The 16,482-nt window shown below is 43.0% G+C and overlaps 1 protein-coding gene across 1 annotated transcript in view; it reads right to left on the bottom strand.

Annotated features, from left to right (window-relative positions):
- Window positions 1-16,482, bottom strand: part of celsr2 (cadherin EGF LAG seven-pass G-type receptor 2) — an 89,396-nt gene that overhangs the window by 47,488 nt on the left and 25,426 nt on the right. The window contains exon 2 of the mRNA XM_023954719.1: window positions 7,122-7,817. Within this exon, the coding sequence (XP_023810487.1) occupies window positions 7,122-7,817 (696 nt within the window). The remainder of the gene's footprint in view (window positions 1-7,121; window positions 7,818-16,482) is intronic.

Below are 16,482 nucleotides of genomic sequence, written 5' to 3'. Positions count from 1 at the left end.
AAAATACTATTCCGTTCCCTCGAAATGATTAACTCCTGCGAACGCAATAATTATGTCGTTCGAACGCAATAATTAATCCGTTCAAACGCAATAATTATTCACGTCATAAGTCATTCACGCGGATATGCTCTCTGTCCGCCGGCAAAAGCCGCTTTCAGCGGTAACTTCCGTGTCTCTGTGACCCACATTCGTTCAAAAAAGGAACATGAAAAACAAAAATGATCACTTTATTACTGTCTCAATGAATATAAGAAAAATATCAAAAGATTTATGATAACTAGGCTGCTTTGTCATACGATAGCTCCTGCTAGGCTACTACTAGCTCCGCCGCAGAGCTCTTTGATGTATGCCGGCATTTGGGCAACTGGCTCCATCCAAAATACGATGGATGCTTTTGTGCTTTTTGAAATAAATAAATCTGTTCTGTAAACATCCTCCGTGTCTTCAATGCAATGTAATGAGACACACACACAGACAGAAATGTGAAGGTATCTGCTGTAAATCTATAACGTAAATTAATAACAGGATATGATCGGCTAGTCAGTTAGCATGTAGCCTTATAGCCTTCGAATGTAAAGCGACTGACTGCTAAAGTTAATAAAAGACAAGTCCTGAAAATTATTATTCCTATTCGACCCTAAACTACAATATCAGCTGTCTGACAACAGACCAGCCAGTTGCCCAAATGCCGGCATACATCAAAGAGCTCTGCGGCGGAGCTAGTAGTAGCCTAGCAGGAGCTATCGTATGACAAAGCAGCCTAGTTATCATAAATCTTTTGATATTTTTCTTATATTCATTGAGACAGTAATAAAGTGATCATTTTTGTTTTTCATGTTCCTTTTTTGAACGAATATGGGTCACAGAGACACGGAAGTTACCACTGAAAGCGGCTTAGTTTTGCCGGCGTACAGAGAGCATATCCGCGTGTATGACTTATGACGTGAATAATTACTGCGTTCGAACGGATTAATTATTTCGTTCGAACGACATAATTATTGCGTTCTCACGAGTTAATCATTTCGAGGGAACGGAATAGTATTTTGAGGGAACGAGATAATAATCTGTAGGAACAAGATATTAATCTGTGGGAACAAGATATATTTTTATATTTTAATGTCAGGACACGGGCTCAGTAATAAGTGAAGCTTGGATGAGGAAGATCCTCCTCAGTTTGGGATAAGCTGGGTTCTACAGGCCACTCATCAATTAAGCCTTCACCCTAAACCAAAAGCTAAATTCCCCGCTTTTTTCCCTCAGCCAATCACAATCAAGTCTGTTTTTAAGTTCACTGACTTTCATTTTTCTACATTCCAAATGGTTTTGCCGGCCCTCCTCCACCCCGTTCTCCACCTGGACTGGTACCATGTTGAGGACTGACCTCAACCAACATCAGCGTCTCTGCTCTGGGGTTTTTCCATGGATGGTCTGAGCTTATCCCACCAGTCATCTGCTCAAAGCCTGTGGAGTATTTCATCAACATTTATGTATCAAAAATAAAACTTTATTTGCATTCCTAAGATTTCTTCATATTGAACTACAGTTAAGACACAAATGTGACTCCCCTTGGAATAAATCCTTGAAAATATTATAGTTAAGTGGAGTTTCAGCTGATTTTTTAGACATTTTTCGTATCGTTTTGACTTTGTCCTTGTTTTGTTTTTAGATGTATACATTTTTATCTTGTCTCTACATGTTTGAACATCGTGATATATCAGTAAAAACATTTGGGGATTTTCGCAGCAAAAAAAAAAATTTACTGCTTGGAATTGAGTTTTTGTTTGCATATTTTCAGGTTCATTGTGGAATTATTGCATAATATAATCAAAAATAGGTTTTAATTATCAAGCTTTTTGCCAAAAAGATTGATATCAAGTGTGCCACAAAAAACAGTATTACTGACAAATTGATTGAGCAGATTGTTTAGTAGAGGAAAACGCTCTTTAAGGCCCTGAACCACAAAGAGTTCAAGCTAAAGGATCTTTATTTCTTTCTGTCCTCATCAATAATATTTGATATTTTTCCCTAAAATTCAGACATCTCCTGCCCCAAAAAGCCAACCTATTCTCTGTTGCATATCCTGTCAATCTGTGAAATCAGCTGTCACATTCTGGGCTGTAAAATAAAGTCTGCCTGCTTTGTTATGAATTCAGCAGCTCGCCGCAGGCAAATAAAGAAAAAGTAGTGCTTGTGTTTCCTGAGGCGGTTGAGGTGGTCTCACACTCTCTGCCAGCAAAACGAGAAAACCAGTGACTCTGAGATATGATTCACCGTGGGAAAGCACATTTAGCAGAGCAGCTCTATTGATCCTGCTCATTGATCCGTCATGAACGCCTCCAGGTGGTCAGTGGCCCCGCCCTCCACCACAGCTCCTCCTCACAGCGGCCAGGTGAGCAACCGAGACTGAGACAAGCTCACACTCACGGCTCCAGATAAAGACTTAATCAATAATTCAGATGCGCCTCCTCTGCTCCTCGACGGGTGCATCCCTGTAAATAAACGCTGCTCACTAGGCTCGTGCCTCATTAAGCAGCAGATTGCACAAACACGGTAAAGATCCAACAGAGACGCAGATCTTTATGCTTTCTACTGTCATTTCCATAGGTACATCTGACATGAAAGTAAAACATCAAACTGCTTCACTTAACTGATAAAAGCAGGATTAGACATGGATAAGGAAAGACGATGACGGCGGGTGGATTTCTTGATCTAAACGCCGGTATTTACACTTTATTGTATTTGTATTTCTCAGCAAAAATGAGCAGTTCCTCATGAACTAATCTCTTTAATCTTTAAATTCAGACAAACAGAACACAACAAGCAGGATGCTTTCAATAATTGATCAGATCTAAAGATCTGCACAAGCAGCCACTCATGAGGAGAAGCTGGAACAATTGCAACAATAAGTTTAAGCTAGAATCTGTGCAGCCCCCATGAGAGCATCCTGCTCCTTCATCAGAGCTCTTTACGCTGCTGGAGTCACTCTGTGCAGCCTCAGGATTAGACGTCTCCCTGCAGACAAACAGCAGGAGCAGAGAAACGTTCAATTCAGCTGAAACCCCAACAAACTCCTGGCTGAGAGGTCAGCGTGACATTGATCAAGAAATCTGCAATCAAGCCTTTTCTGGACACCAACATTATTTCAATGTTTTCACAAAGGGATGCAGGAAAAAAGGATTTTGCAGCAATTGTTTCACACGGGAAACGCTTCAGAGCTGTGCGTCGTTTGTCCACCATGAAATCATTGAAAGAAATGATCACAATGAATTCACGGCGAGGTGTGCAGCTGTTGTGCAGTTGGCTGCTGCTCTGATTTTACAACAGCATGCACTTATTCTCAGCGGCAAATCACAGAGGCTCTCAGTGTTTGCCACATTTGAGAACAGGAGAGTGAGCATTCACTATTTCTGTTCCAAAGCGGTCATGCACATTATGATTCCAACAAATGCACACTTAACTCAAAAATGTGTGTTTTTTTTTTCTGAGAGGAGGAGGTGAGCAGATGAGTGGGAGCTCCTATCACAAGCATCAGCACGTCAAGTCACCTTCAAACAGAGACTTTCAAAGGAGCGCCCTCCGTCTCCCTCATTTCCCTTCCAGCGACCATCTGACAACGCTGAAGATCCCCCCGCCATGAACGAACAAGCACTGCACACGCAGACTCACAGACATTCCCAAATAAAACGCCTGAACCTTTGGGGTGAAAACTTTGGTGCTCAACCCAAAGCCTGAACGCAGATAAGCGTCCAGGTCTCAAACCTCCCCCACTGATGCAAAGGATTCCTGCAAACAGCGGATGAAAAAATACCCACAGCACCCACTTCCCATGAAAAGCACCTGCAGTCCAGCTCCAACACCCACATACATGCATCAATATGCAAGTGCCACTCAACCTGCACTCGGCGTCCACACACACAGAGGCCGACACTGCTGAAGGCTTTATGAGCAGCTGCTCAAACAGAGGGAAAAAACGCCGTTTGATGAGGGAGAATGGAAAGGACGTGAGTGCAGAGAGAACAAAGAGAAGGTTAAACTCTGACTGAAATCCAGACTTCTGCAGGGAAACACCACCAACTATGCAGAATTCTTCCGTTAGGAAGCCTCAGAATGAACAGCTGACACAGGAGTAAAAAACACACCTTTAAGTTTTTGATCAAAAAGAGAGTTTCTGCAAAGAAAATGTCGTTGGGTGATAAAAGATGATTCAATACTTTTCAGCATTGAAAACTAAACAGAGGGATCTCTGCAAATACATGGAATGAGCAAGGTTTTTTTCCTTTTCTTTGTTAATCCTGATGGTGCAGCTCTTCCTACATGACAATGACAGGATTAGGCTCACATTGAGGGAGCTTTAAGGAGCGTCCTTTAAAGGACATCCTTTTAAAACCACTTAAGTCAACAGTGGCTGGTGTGTGACCACCTCTAGAGGCCTTGCTTGCAGAGAAGAAGGAAAATACTGTTGTTGAGGCAAAAACAAGGATGCAGCAGATGCAAAACAACATGTCTGTGTGAAAGCAGCTTCGGAGTCTGGACATCTTTAAAAAAGGTTTAAAGAGAGGAGTTCTTAGCTAAAAAACTCTGTAGCTAATCAATGATTAATCCATGATGATTATAGCATTAGTAATTATTATTATACCACCTTATTTGTTTACATTTACTTTGTTTTTATATTATTGTATTTTCTTTTTATGATTACAATGCTGCTATGGTAACACACAAATTTCCCATGTCTGGGATCAATAAAGTATTTCTGATTCTGATGATGATTGTGCCAAAGCCTAACAAAAGAGCAGAGAATCATCTCCACAATTACAAAGGTTGTCTTGTGATAAAATTACGAGTTTACAGGTTTTTATAAACCAAAATATAATAAAATAAAATAAAATAAAATAAAATACAAATCAGTGTTGTAGCCAAACATAGATCCTTACTATGTCATTCACCACTAGAAAAACATTTGGCTTTAATGAAAGATGTCGGCAGACCTACTATCTATTTTTAATGTAATGCTAAAGTTAGCATCACCTTTAATCCAATGCTAGAGCTGGCATTGCTTTTAATGTAATGCTAAATTTATCATCGCCTTTAATGTCATGCTAAGGTTAGCATCACCTCTTGTCTAATGCTAAAGTTATGATCACCTTTAATCTAATGCTAAAGATAGCACTATCGTTGATCTAATGCTAAAGTTACTAGCATTAGATTATGCTGTATTTTGCATTTTTCCTCTTCTTAACTCTTCATTCTTAACCAATTAATTATGAGTGACTTTTAAAAATGTTTTTCTTTTTTACCAAAATAGTAAAAAATGTGATTTTTGGGTGATTGAAATAATTATTTGTTAATCTCCCCCACTGGAAATGATTTGGTTTAATGGTTTATGTTAGCATTGCCTTAAACCTAATGTTACCAAGAGCTTGCATCACCTTAAATTTCATGCAAGCTTTTATTGCCTTTTGGCAATCTATTTTAAACGTATGTTACCATTAGCTTAAACCAAATGCTAACTAATATTAGCATCACTTCATGTTCTCTCGCTGGTCATGTATAACACAACTGCCTCATTTTTAGGATATCCAATCCTACACATAACTTTATTTATTGCATGTTTTCTCATTCATTAAGAATAAATTTTGCATATGAAAGTCCAAAGTAAGGATTTGACCCATTTAGCCTCTCAAAAAAAAAAGAATGTTACTACTCTAAAATTCAAACCGTATAAATTAGCATAGTTTTGTTCTCTTTCCCCTTATTTTTCTTAATTTGTTCCTCTTTCCTTCCTGTACAAATCCAAAGAAGGAATGCTCTTTAACCCTTTGAAGATGTGAATAATTTTTAGAGTTATGAATAAATAGCACATCCTGCAACCCCTTTGCAAATTTAGCTGCCAACAGGAATACATTAATTTGCGCTTAATCCTAAAAATTGAACGTATTCTCCTCTGCTTGAACAAATTCTATATATTGTTTTTCTTTTCTTTCAGTCATAGCTCTCTCATCTGTGATTCGTAGTTTCATTGTCCTTATTCCACCCAGCAAAATGATTCTGGATGTGTTAGAGCTTTGATTCTCCTTTGTTGTTTTTGTCATGCTCTCTGGTCTGAAACGTGGATGTCAGATTCTCATCAGCTGGTGTTTTTGTTGCTCTTGCTGTGGAAACTCTGCTAAAGTTGAGCTGAGCAAAGGCGTTTCAACAAGTTACGACCCTTTAGATGCACAGAAGCATGTTCATAAGCATAGAACTGCATCTTGTCTGATTGTTGTAAAGTAACTGCACCTGAACAATAGAAACTGTCAGATGGTTAATGGTTTTAGAAACTCAGACAGATGCATTGATGGGTTACAGGGTCACACTTCTGCTAAAGTTGTCTGTAACAAGGCGAAATCAAATCAATGGCTTTTCACTCAGCCTTTGCCTGCAGGGCCGCTCATTAGCGCAGAGGACAGTCTGTGTCAATAAAGAGCCCTGTTCCATAAAGAGTTGAGGAGGATGGTCAACATGGCAGACAACGTTTGCATGAGATGTTTGTCCAGGAGAAGAAAACGACATTCCACAGGAATCTACCAAGGGTCTCCAGCATGAGAGCTAATCAGGCTTATTTCAACAATGTGGATTTTCTTTTTCTGTTTCCTCAGCATGTTTTTTAAATGAAAGTTTCATAAAGAGATTGGTGACTGAAGTTAGGTGTCAAGCCTAATACTTTCCTAAATACACACATTTTTAACCTAACTGGAAAAATTTGAGCAAGCTATCTTCTTAGACTGTCTTCTCCCCAATCATCTTCATTTGCGATAATCTAGAGGGAAAAAGTTTCAGACAAATTAGCTAAATATGCTTGATTTCCTGCTAAAATAGAGCATGAGTATGTTTGCAAAAAGGCACATCAGAGCAACAGCTCATGTTAAAGGTTTTGGAGGTAAATGCAGGGAAGCAGATTGAGATGTTTGGACACATTCAGAGGAGGAACAATGATGATGTTGGCAAAAGGATGCTGCAGTTGGAGCCCAGAGGAAGACCAAAGAGGAGGTTCACGGATGCAGTCAAAGAATATGAGGACGGTTTGTGTGAGTGAGGAAGATGCAGAGCAGAGGGTTGGATGGAGGTAGATGATTGGCGCCTACCTGTATAGTCCTCAAAGCACTCGCAGGTGAAGCCTCCCTCCTTGCTGCGACACACACCGTGAGCTCCACACGGTTTGGAGTAGCAGAGATCGATCTCAGTCTCACAGTAGTCTCCAGTGAAGCCTCTAGGACACCGGCATCTCAGCCCCGCGATGGGGTGGATGGGTCTGAAGAGGATGGTGTCGGACGAGACAAATGGAGCCAGGCTGTCAAACTTCAGTACAGACACACACTTCATGTAGTTCTCGCACGGCTCGCGGAGGCAGATGTTGTCATCAAAAGGGAGAACTTCCTGGGAGGAGATCTGAGCCAGAAGGCTCCGGTTCAAATACAGCCTTTCCTGGAGCTCCTCCGAACCGAAAAACTCCCCCGTCTCCACGCCTCTCAACAGCCCGCCGCCTCCAAAGCCAGCAGGGCGATGATGGGCCTCCCCAAACACCGGCACGGCCACCGACAGGGTGACGTTGAGAATGGGAACACTAACATCTGTATCATCTTGGATGTTGAAGATAACAACATCCTCAGGAGCAGCAGACAGGACCTGAGCCACGCCGTCCAGGAACTGAGCGAGCAGCAGGGACAGGAAGTGCTCCTGAGAGGTGTTGGCCAGGCGTAGCGTGATGCTGTTGGACAGCATCTCATCTGTGATGATGATGACTTGGAGGAGGCACTGAGCCGACACGGAATGAACACCATCTGAAAAAGATGAGAAGCAACGAAGTTCAGGACTGCAAACGGAGCAGTGTGGTGTCTGAGACCACCTGACATCACCACTTAACATCCTTTCTAAAATACGTTTTTCTCAAATTCACCACAGTTTCAGGTGCCACTTTTTGAGAGTGAAGCTTGAGTTTTGGTTCTGTCAAGACTCTTTCAGGCGGGAACGTGTGCCGTGGACTTTGGCCCAAGTTTCTAAGACCATCAGTAAAGGAGAGCTGGTTTGAGACCATTGACTGTTTATGAGAACTGGACTAAGTGACTCCTCGCCCTTCCAAACAAGAAGTACCCGATGGCTCCAATAAGCCTAAATCCCATAGACTTCTACTGAGAAATACATATCTATTACTCATTCTATTTGTCAGAACAATCATTCTTGCTCTGATATCTTTTAAAAAAAAGTCTTGCTAATCCTATTTTATCCCCATATTTTCTCTTTATTCCAAGCTATTGAAGCTACAAGCTGACCAATCAGATGCCTTAATTAAAACATGGTCTCACGTCGAACGTTAAAAAATGTTTGCCAGATTCTCTTAAGCCCGCTTTCAAGTGGTAGTGGTTAGGACTTCAAACAAGCTATTCCTGAAAAAAATAAATAAATAAAAAATAAAATTGTAGTTATCAGTTCTGAAGCTGTGAGAAAGAAATGAAGTCATTCAGAAACAGTCAGAAACCTGGGTGTTGTTTTCCACTCTGAGCTAACTTTTATCCCTCGTATAAAACAGTCGGTTAAAACTGGATTTTATTACCTTAGAAATCTGGCTAGGGTCCGCCCACTACTCTCTCTTACTAATATGCAGATGCTAATGCATTCTTTTCTCATCAGTAAAATTGATTGCTGTAACGCCCTGCTTGATGGTCTTCCAAAAACTAACATTAAGAACCGTCAACTTCTCCAAATTTCTGCTGCACGAGTTCTCACCAAGACCAGGAGGCGGGCTCACTTCACCCCCAATGCATCAGGATTGAATTTAAGCTCCTTTTAACAATTTTAAATGCCTTAACGGCCTTGCGCCATCAGATATTTTAGTCAAATATAAACCCTTCTTGGACCCTGAGATCCTCTGGCACTGGTCTACAAACCATTCCAGCTGTAAAACCAAAACCTACAGAGAGGCATCTTTTCAGCACTATGGCCCTCATTTGTGGAACAGTCTGCCTGAGGACCTGAGAGCCGCAGAGAGCATAGTTGCTTTTTAACCTGGCTTTTACCGAATTATCCCTACTTTTAAAATTGTATTTATTTATCTATTTTTTCTTGTTTTATGAATTAACACTAGATTACTAATGATTTATTTTAATATTCCTTATTTCAATTATTTATTGTTTATTTGTTAATTACTCGTATCAGTATGTTTACTTTTTAATTCTCATATTCATTTTTATTTACTTTGGACCCTCTCCCTCTGGGTCGGCTGCTGGTTAGCCGCTGGAGCTCTAGATGGGGACCTGCATCCCACATGTGGTGAGACTGACCCCAGCCTGAAGTGAGGCTGGTCCCCGCCTGAAGTGAGGCTGGTCCCCGCCTGAAGTGAGGCTGGTCCCCGCCTGAAGTGAGGCTGGTCCCCGCCTGAAGTGAGGCTGGTCCCCGCCTGTGGTGGGGCTGACCCCCGCCTGTGGTGAAGCTGGTCCCCGCCTGTGGTGAGACTGGTCCCTGTCTGTGGTGGTCTGGGGAAAGGGCCCTATTTTAATTTTCGTGCTTGTTTTTATGTTATTTTTAATATCATTTTAATGTAAAGCTCTTTGTGTTACGTTCTTATAAGAAAAGGGCTGAATAAATAAGTTTGCTTTGATTTCTGAATGGAGATAGCAGTTGCCATAGAAACGATGACTCGTACCAACTCGGACCAATCACTTCTTCCTGAGGATTTTTGGTTCAAACATGGCAACAAGGTTGGCGGAAAAATGGCGACTTAGTTGTCTTCATTAGATTGGAGTAAACCATTTTCTATATAACGTTACACTCACCTGGTCCAATTATCGAATACAGTAAATGTTTGTGACTCAAACCTGTGTTGTCAGACTAAAAAGACCAGAGAAAAACACCACTGCCAGAAGATTCCCAATTCCATTGGCGTTAGGCAAAAACTCTGCCAGACAGTAAAAAAACTTCACATCTGATCATTACTGGAGATTTTCAAACATTCAATAATATCTAGAGAAAAATGAGCAGTAATAGCATTTCTACAAACACAAGGCATATCGAAACTAATGACATGTAAGGGCCAGAACAGCAAAATCAGCTAATCAGTACACTTTTGGATTTCTAACGGTTGTTCATGGTTTCACATCTGTGCAGCCTCCAACCTTTTTGATGGGCAGTCACAGTGTTTTGCTGCTCTTACATTACAAATAAGATCCTTTGTTTTGGTGTTGAGATAACTCTCCCAAACAGACAATTGCAGGAGCTTGGTCGTGAAAACAGGCGGTCACCCTGATTAAATCCTGAAAACACAACATGCTGCAGTTCCCCATTTTCCCCATTTTAGAGACTCACTCTGATGAAAATGGTGTTTTTAACATGTTCTTTAGCATTTTTCTGATGATGGAGGAAATATATACAGTAAATTTAGCTAAAAATAGCATTTCTAAGTGTCTCCCTATTCAAACAGATGAAAGAGTGTCGTTTGAAAAGGAGCTTCCTGCTTCCTGCTCCGAGCTCGTAGCGACAGAAGGGAAGGGGGGGGGGGGGTTACTACAAACCAACAGATCCTCCCACAACTCAGAGACAAATTTCTAATGAAGTCCTGCTGCTCTGCAGAAACTAGGCCCTGGAGAGACACAGGTGGTTTAGTTTTGGCTGAGAACGGCGTCATCATAATTAAAAGACCACTGGGAACGCTTTAGAAAGAGACATCTGTCCTTCAGGGACTAAGAAAGTTGTGGATATCTTCTATATGTGGAAGGTCTTGGGATCATGTTGGGAAGCAAACAGGCTGTCCACTGACTCACGCCAACTTTGTGTTTTAAAACCCACTTCAGAGGAGATTCAGCTCCAAACTGATCTGTGCGGCAGCAGGACTGTGGGCGGGAGCACCTCGACCACGCTCACTCTGCAAAGTGGACCATCTATAGGATGTCAGTGTGGATTTGAAAGGTAATTAAAAAAAATAACCTTAGTAGATGTTCCCTTTAGCATTTATGCAAACAAAACCTTTGAGTTTACAGAGTCTATAGATTTTTGTCACACTGCAGGAATTGTTGCTGCCGAACAAATGTCCATGCAAAAGGATGATTGACAGGTGACCCGTCACATGTAAACAGACTAATGACACCTGACATGCTGCTGAATGTCATCCTAAATCCTCTTCTGTTCTTTTGGCTCCAGTTCTTTATTTTCTACAGCTAGAACAGATAACAGAGAGCCAAGAAAGAACAATCTCATGCATCCTTTCACTTCTCTCCAAATTTCTAATCAGCCATTTCACGCCTGTTGTTGCACTTCATCTTTTATTTTGTCGGACCGGAAGCAGGAGGGGGGGCGTCATTATGCGTGTCACGTCTGGTGTCTCCGCTCAGCAAATCCCCGGCTTCTATGCGGGGGTGGGTCCAGCTTCTAAAACTCAGACTCAAGACATTGGCCGACCACTGTACAGTGGGATGCAGGGGCAGAGCTACCCCCACCCCCAGCAAAAAGACCCCCCACCACTTGCCCCCAATTTTTGAGGCAATTATCAGTATCATCATTGATTAAGATAATATTTTAAATATTATAAGATTTTCAATGTTGAGCCGTGCTGTTTCCTTGGGCAAGAAAAAATCCTTATTTTTGGAAAACTCATAAATATCAATTCATCAATTTAAAATAAAAGTTTATTATGCATAGTTTTGATCCTTTTATTTGTGATGCCACCCTTCAAAAGCCCTCTGACCCCCTTCCACCCCCCCTTATAAAATGTTGTAGCTCCTCCCCTGGTGAAATCAGTGCATTGACTTACATGTACAACCTTTATTTGCCCAATTTCAAACTGAAAGTTCAACTTTGTTCTCCTTAGTCTGTGTTTACATGTTTTTCCGGATGTTTTAAACCAATTCATCTCGTTGCCGAACGACAGAAGAATTTGCAATGACTGTGAGATGCAAACCGAGTAATGGCTAACAAGCTCTAAACCACAGAGATCTGTCCAACCTTGAACTTGATCAGCTGACGTTCTGCTCAGAGATGAGGACATGCAGAGAGTCTCAGCTTCCTGTTGAGTTATCCTGTTCTGGAATGACTGAAATCGTTTGACGGAGCAGCAGCTCATCGGATTCTCTGATTCTGAGTGATGGATGGGAAAAGAATTCAAAGAGATCTACCTTCCTTCTGTCCAGTCTGATAAGCTGAGGTCTTCAAACCCCCACCCCCCCACCCCGAACTGATCACCGCCATGCTTTGTTTGGGGCTTCTGGGCGCTCGCCAGCCAGCGATAGGAAAATTCACACAAACTGTTTCCAAAGTTACCAACTCGCTGTTCTGGCAGCGGGCGAGTTTAAGCTCGCAGAGCCAAGGGGGGGGGCAAAAAAGGCGGGGGTCGCAGAGGAAGCGAGGAGAAGCGTGTTCGACACGGCTTTAATCCCCCAGCCTTCAGTCGAGCCGTTCCAGCGCAGTAATGATACGGGGGCCTTCACAGAGGAAGTGAGGGGGGGGGGGTCCTCTAATTCACACATTACTGTAAACACATGTACACAACAAACACCTGTGTACACACGGACACACACCCATATAGGGGCATGGGGGGGCAGAGTGGGAACACAAAGAGAGTTCAGCCTCACAGAAATCACCTGCAAGTTTGATCCACACTGCTCGTCATGGGTGGGAACTTGTGCACGCCACGGCGTGATCGAGAACTGGAGGGGGAGTGAAGAGGGGTACGGATGGGGGGGGGGGGGGGGGGGTTATTACTTCTTCCATTAGCAGAACTCCCTAAATAATCTGCTGTGAATGGAAAATCTAAAGCTGCTGAGGATGCTCTTCTCAACCAGGAGTCTGAAATATGAACCATAACATGCAGGGACAAACCTGCGACCTTCTGATCGGAGGTCGACCGCTCTACCTCTGCACCACAGACGCCTCACAAAGAGTAACTCCTAAAAATTGAAACTGACAAGACAGACATGTGGAAGCTGTAGATCTCACCTTCACACATGCTGAGTCTGTCTGTCTGTCTGTCTGTTTCACTGTCTGCCTGTCTGCCTGTCTGCCTGCCTGTCTGTCTGTTTCACTGTCTGTCTGTTTCATTGTCTGTCTGTCTGCCTGCCTGTCTGCCTGTCTGTCTGTCTGCCTGCCTGTCTGCCTGCCTGCCTGTCTGCCTGTCTGTCTGTCTGTCTGTCTGTCTGCCTGTCTGTCTGTCTGTTTCACTGTCTGTCTGTCTGTCTGCCTGCCTGTCTGTCTGTTTCACTGTCTGTCTGTTTCATTGTCTGTCTGTCTGCCTGCCTGTCTGCCTGCCTGTCTGCCTGTCTGTCTGTCTGTCTGCCTGTCTGTCTGTTTCACTGTCTGCCTGTCTGTCTGTCTGTCTGCCTGTCTGTCTGTTTCACTGTCTGCCTGTCTGTCTGCCTGCCTGTCTGTCTGTCTGTCTGTCTGCCTGTCTGTCTGTCTGTTTCACTGTCTGCCTGCCTGTCTGCCTGTCTGTCTGTCTGTCTGTCTGTCTGCCTGTCTGTCTGTTTCACTGTCTGTCTGTCTGTCTGCCTGCCTGTCTGTCTGTTTCACTGTCTGTCTGTTTCATTGTCTGTCTGTCTGCCTGCCTGTCTGCCTGCCTGTCTGCCTGTCTGTCTGTCTGTCTGTCTGCCTGTCTGTCTGTTTCACTGTCTGCCTGTCTGTCTGTCTGTCTGCCTGTCTGTCTGTTTCACTGTCTGCCTGTCTGTCTGCCTGTCTGTCTGTCTGTCTGTCTGTCTGCCTGTCTGTCTGTTTCACTGTCTGTCTGTCTGTCTGCCTGTCTGTCTGTCTGTCTGTCTGTCTGCCTGTCTGTCTGTCTGCCTGCCTGCCTGCTTCTTCTTGGTTCTCTTCATGTTTCCCTGTCAGTCACACCACATTTAGGTTGTAAATCATCCACACCTGTCTTGATTTTTGTGAATTATCTTCAGTGTGTTTAAAGTCTCACTCTGATCATCTTTTGATCTTTTTTCAAAGTGTTCTCAGACGTCTTTTGATTACGATTGCACTGTTTTAGCCCAAATGAAAAAACCTGTGGCCTTTTTCTAGGACAGAGTGGCAGGAGTTCAGATTCAGGAGCCAGATTCCAGTTCAGACGTACGTGGATCTATTCATGTACACCAGGATGCATCAGAATGGAGCGGAGCAGGGAGACTGTGGCTAGCTCAGCCTGTTTTCTAAATCAAAAATACAATCTTTTTCAATCCGCATTTGTTTTGTCTGCTCCTGATTTCACAACGATCAGAAATGCAATTTAAAGTATAATTCTCTTTAGAAATCCCCTCCATCATCAGAAAAACACCAAGAACATGTTCAAAACACCAGGAACACCATTTTCTCCAAGAGTCAGTCTTCTGTTCTGCTTTGTCACCGTTTTGTTTCTCCATGGGTTTTTGTCCCGCTTAAGCTTATGTTTTATGTTTACGTTCCTGCCATCCGCCCTGGTCTCCTGCATATGAGCTCCTACAGCACCAGATCATGACAGTAACTGACATTTGGTCCCAAAGGCTGCAGAGGAAAACCACATGTTGACACCGGAGACACATTTTACTATGCATTTGTTGATTTGAAGTAGGGCATAGCAAATAAATGGATTCAAACAGGAGCTCAGACCTAAATAAATGTCCCACAATGATACAAGAGTAATGCAGAGATGTTTTCCTTAACTAAAGAGGAAAAGGGGTTTCAAGCTGTCAAACACGGAGGTGGGACTATCATGGTTCTGAAGGGTCCAAATCCACATTTAAAAACCAAAGCTGTCAAAGGAGAAAGAAAAACACGGAGACACGACCAATCCTGCTGGTTTGCAGACAACTACAGTAAAAAACTACACAAGCCTGCGACAGACTGGTGACCTGTCCGGGACGTCCCCCGCCTTCGCCCGCGATTGGCAGGGATAGGCTCCAGCAGCCCCGTGAATGAACTACACAAACACACAGGGGCCTTTAGTTTAGAGTTAGAAATGCTAAGATAATAAAAGTGAGCTAAGATAATATGTAATAACAAGTCAAAGTTTACAAACATGAAATATTTCCTTTGGTTGATGAAATTGTTTACTTTAACTTCATGTACATTAAATTTTCAATCAGACTCTGTCAAGTCGTTCTTGCACTTGTTGGTGGCCAAAAAGATGATGCAAAACAATCTGATTAAAAGATGATCTTACAGTTTTAATGTAAGATATTTAGCTGATTGAGGTTTGTGGCTGTTGACAGAGCATTAACAGATGAAGGTAAACATGAATTCAGCTTCTCTGCACTAAGCCCAAAGGGAAGTGTTTTTATCTAAATGGACATATGTGGAGGTAAACACTTGTTTTTACAAACCATTTATAAACTTTTTTACAATTTTTTACCTCCAACACTATTTTTTGCTTTATTAATGTAATACTTACCAGACCATAAAACATATTTAATGTTTTTAAATATAAATGTAAGATTTCTGCTTCTTTGTACCCAGAAACAAGCGTTCTTGGAAAAGCAACGCTGTCAGCAAACTGGGCCTTTTAAAGGTTAGCCCGTGCATAAGGGCAGACATCGCCTCAATTAAATCCTTTGCCAATTCACATTCCTGGACGGGGTTTTGGGCCGAGCCGCAGAGGTGGATGGACTGCTGGGAAACTGAGCGCGAGGAGAATCTCCTCTCAATAGGAGCAGGCTGGCCTTCAAAGAGGTAAGTGTCCTGCGCTCAAGGAGCGGGGAGTACGCGCTTCCTCCCCAAGCCAGAAAGGGGAGAAAAAAAGGAGATGCTTCTTTGGTAATGACACAAGGTGCCAGCTCTGAAGTGTGACGATGCTTTCAGTTCACTGCTCGGCCCCTTTAGGTGCCAAGAATGCTCTCAGCTCGAAGGAGGCGCCAGGGAAAAGATTAGGAACAGAGTGAAGGAGCGGGACTGCCAGAGCGGAGTTTGATCTCCCAGATCCTTCGTTTGTGCGAACGAGCAGAGAGGACAGCAGACCAGAGCAGGTTTATTCATCACATCGCTGATGGACGTGAAGAAAACGGTCAGAGTAGGATGGAAGAATGAGCATCATCAAGAAGAAACGGTGCATTCCCACAGAGGAAATCCTCTAACAGGGCTGCTCCTTCCTGGTCCTGGAGATCTACCACCCTGCATGCTTTCCAGCTCTCCCTGCACTGCTTGCTGCCGATCACCTGGACCAGGTGGGTTCCTTCAATCAGAATGTGGAGGCTTCTGATCAGCAGCGAGCAGCAGAGCTTGGAGATCTGGAAGAATGAGCAGCCCTGCTCCAAACGATGAAAAGAGAATCCCCAAAAGCTCGTCCTGCTCCGACAGGCAGGCCTTCATTTGAGCTCAGAAAAATGCAAGCATCACATATTTCCCCGGCCTTATATGAAAAGCAAACAAACTCTAAATCTGCTGTTTCTTAGCCAGCACACTGAAGAACAAACTGCTGCAGAGCTCAGCGTCTGCATCCAAACTTCCAGCTGAAAATGTCAACAAAGTCCCGGTGGACAGAAACCAGAACGGCTGTGAGCAAAGCTCTGAAGA

The sequence above is a fragment of the Oryzias latipes genome, chromosome 5 (assembly GCF_002234675.1).
Source record: "Oryzias latipes chromosome 5, ASM223467v1".
NCBI lineage: Eukaryota > Metazoa > Chordata > Actinopteri > Beloniformes > Adrianichthyidae > Oryzias > Oryzias latipes.
The sequence above is the reverse complement of the archived record's forward strand: the minus strand, read 5'-3'. Positions and strand labels throughout refer to the sequence as shown.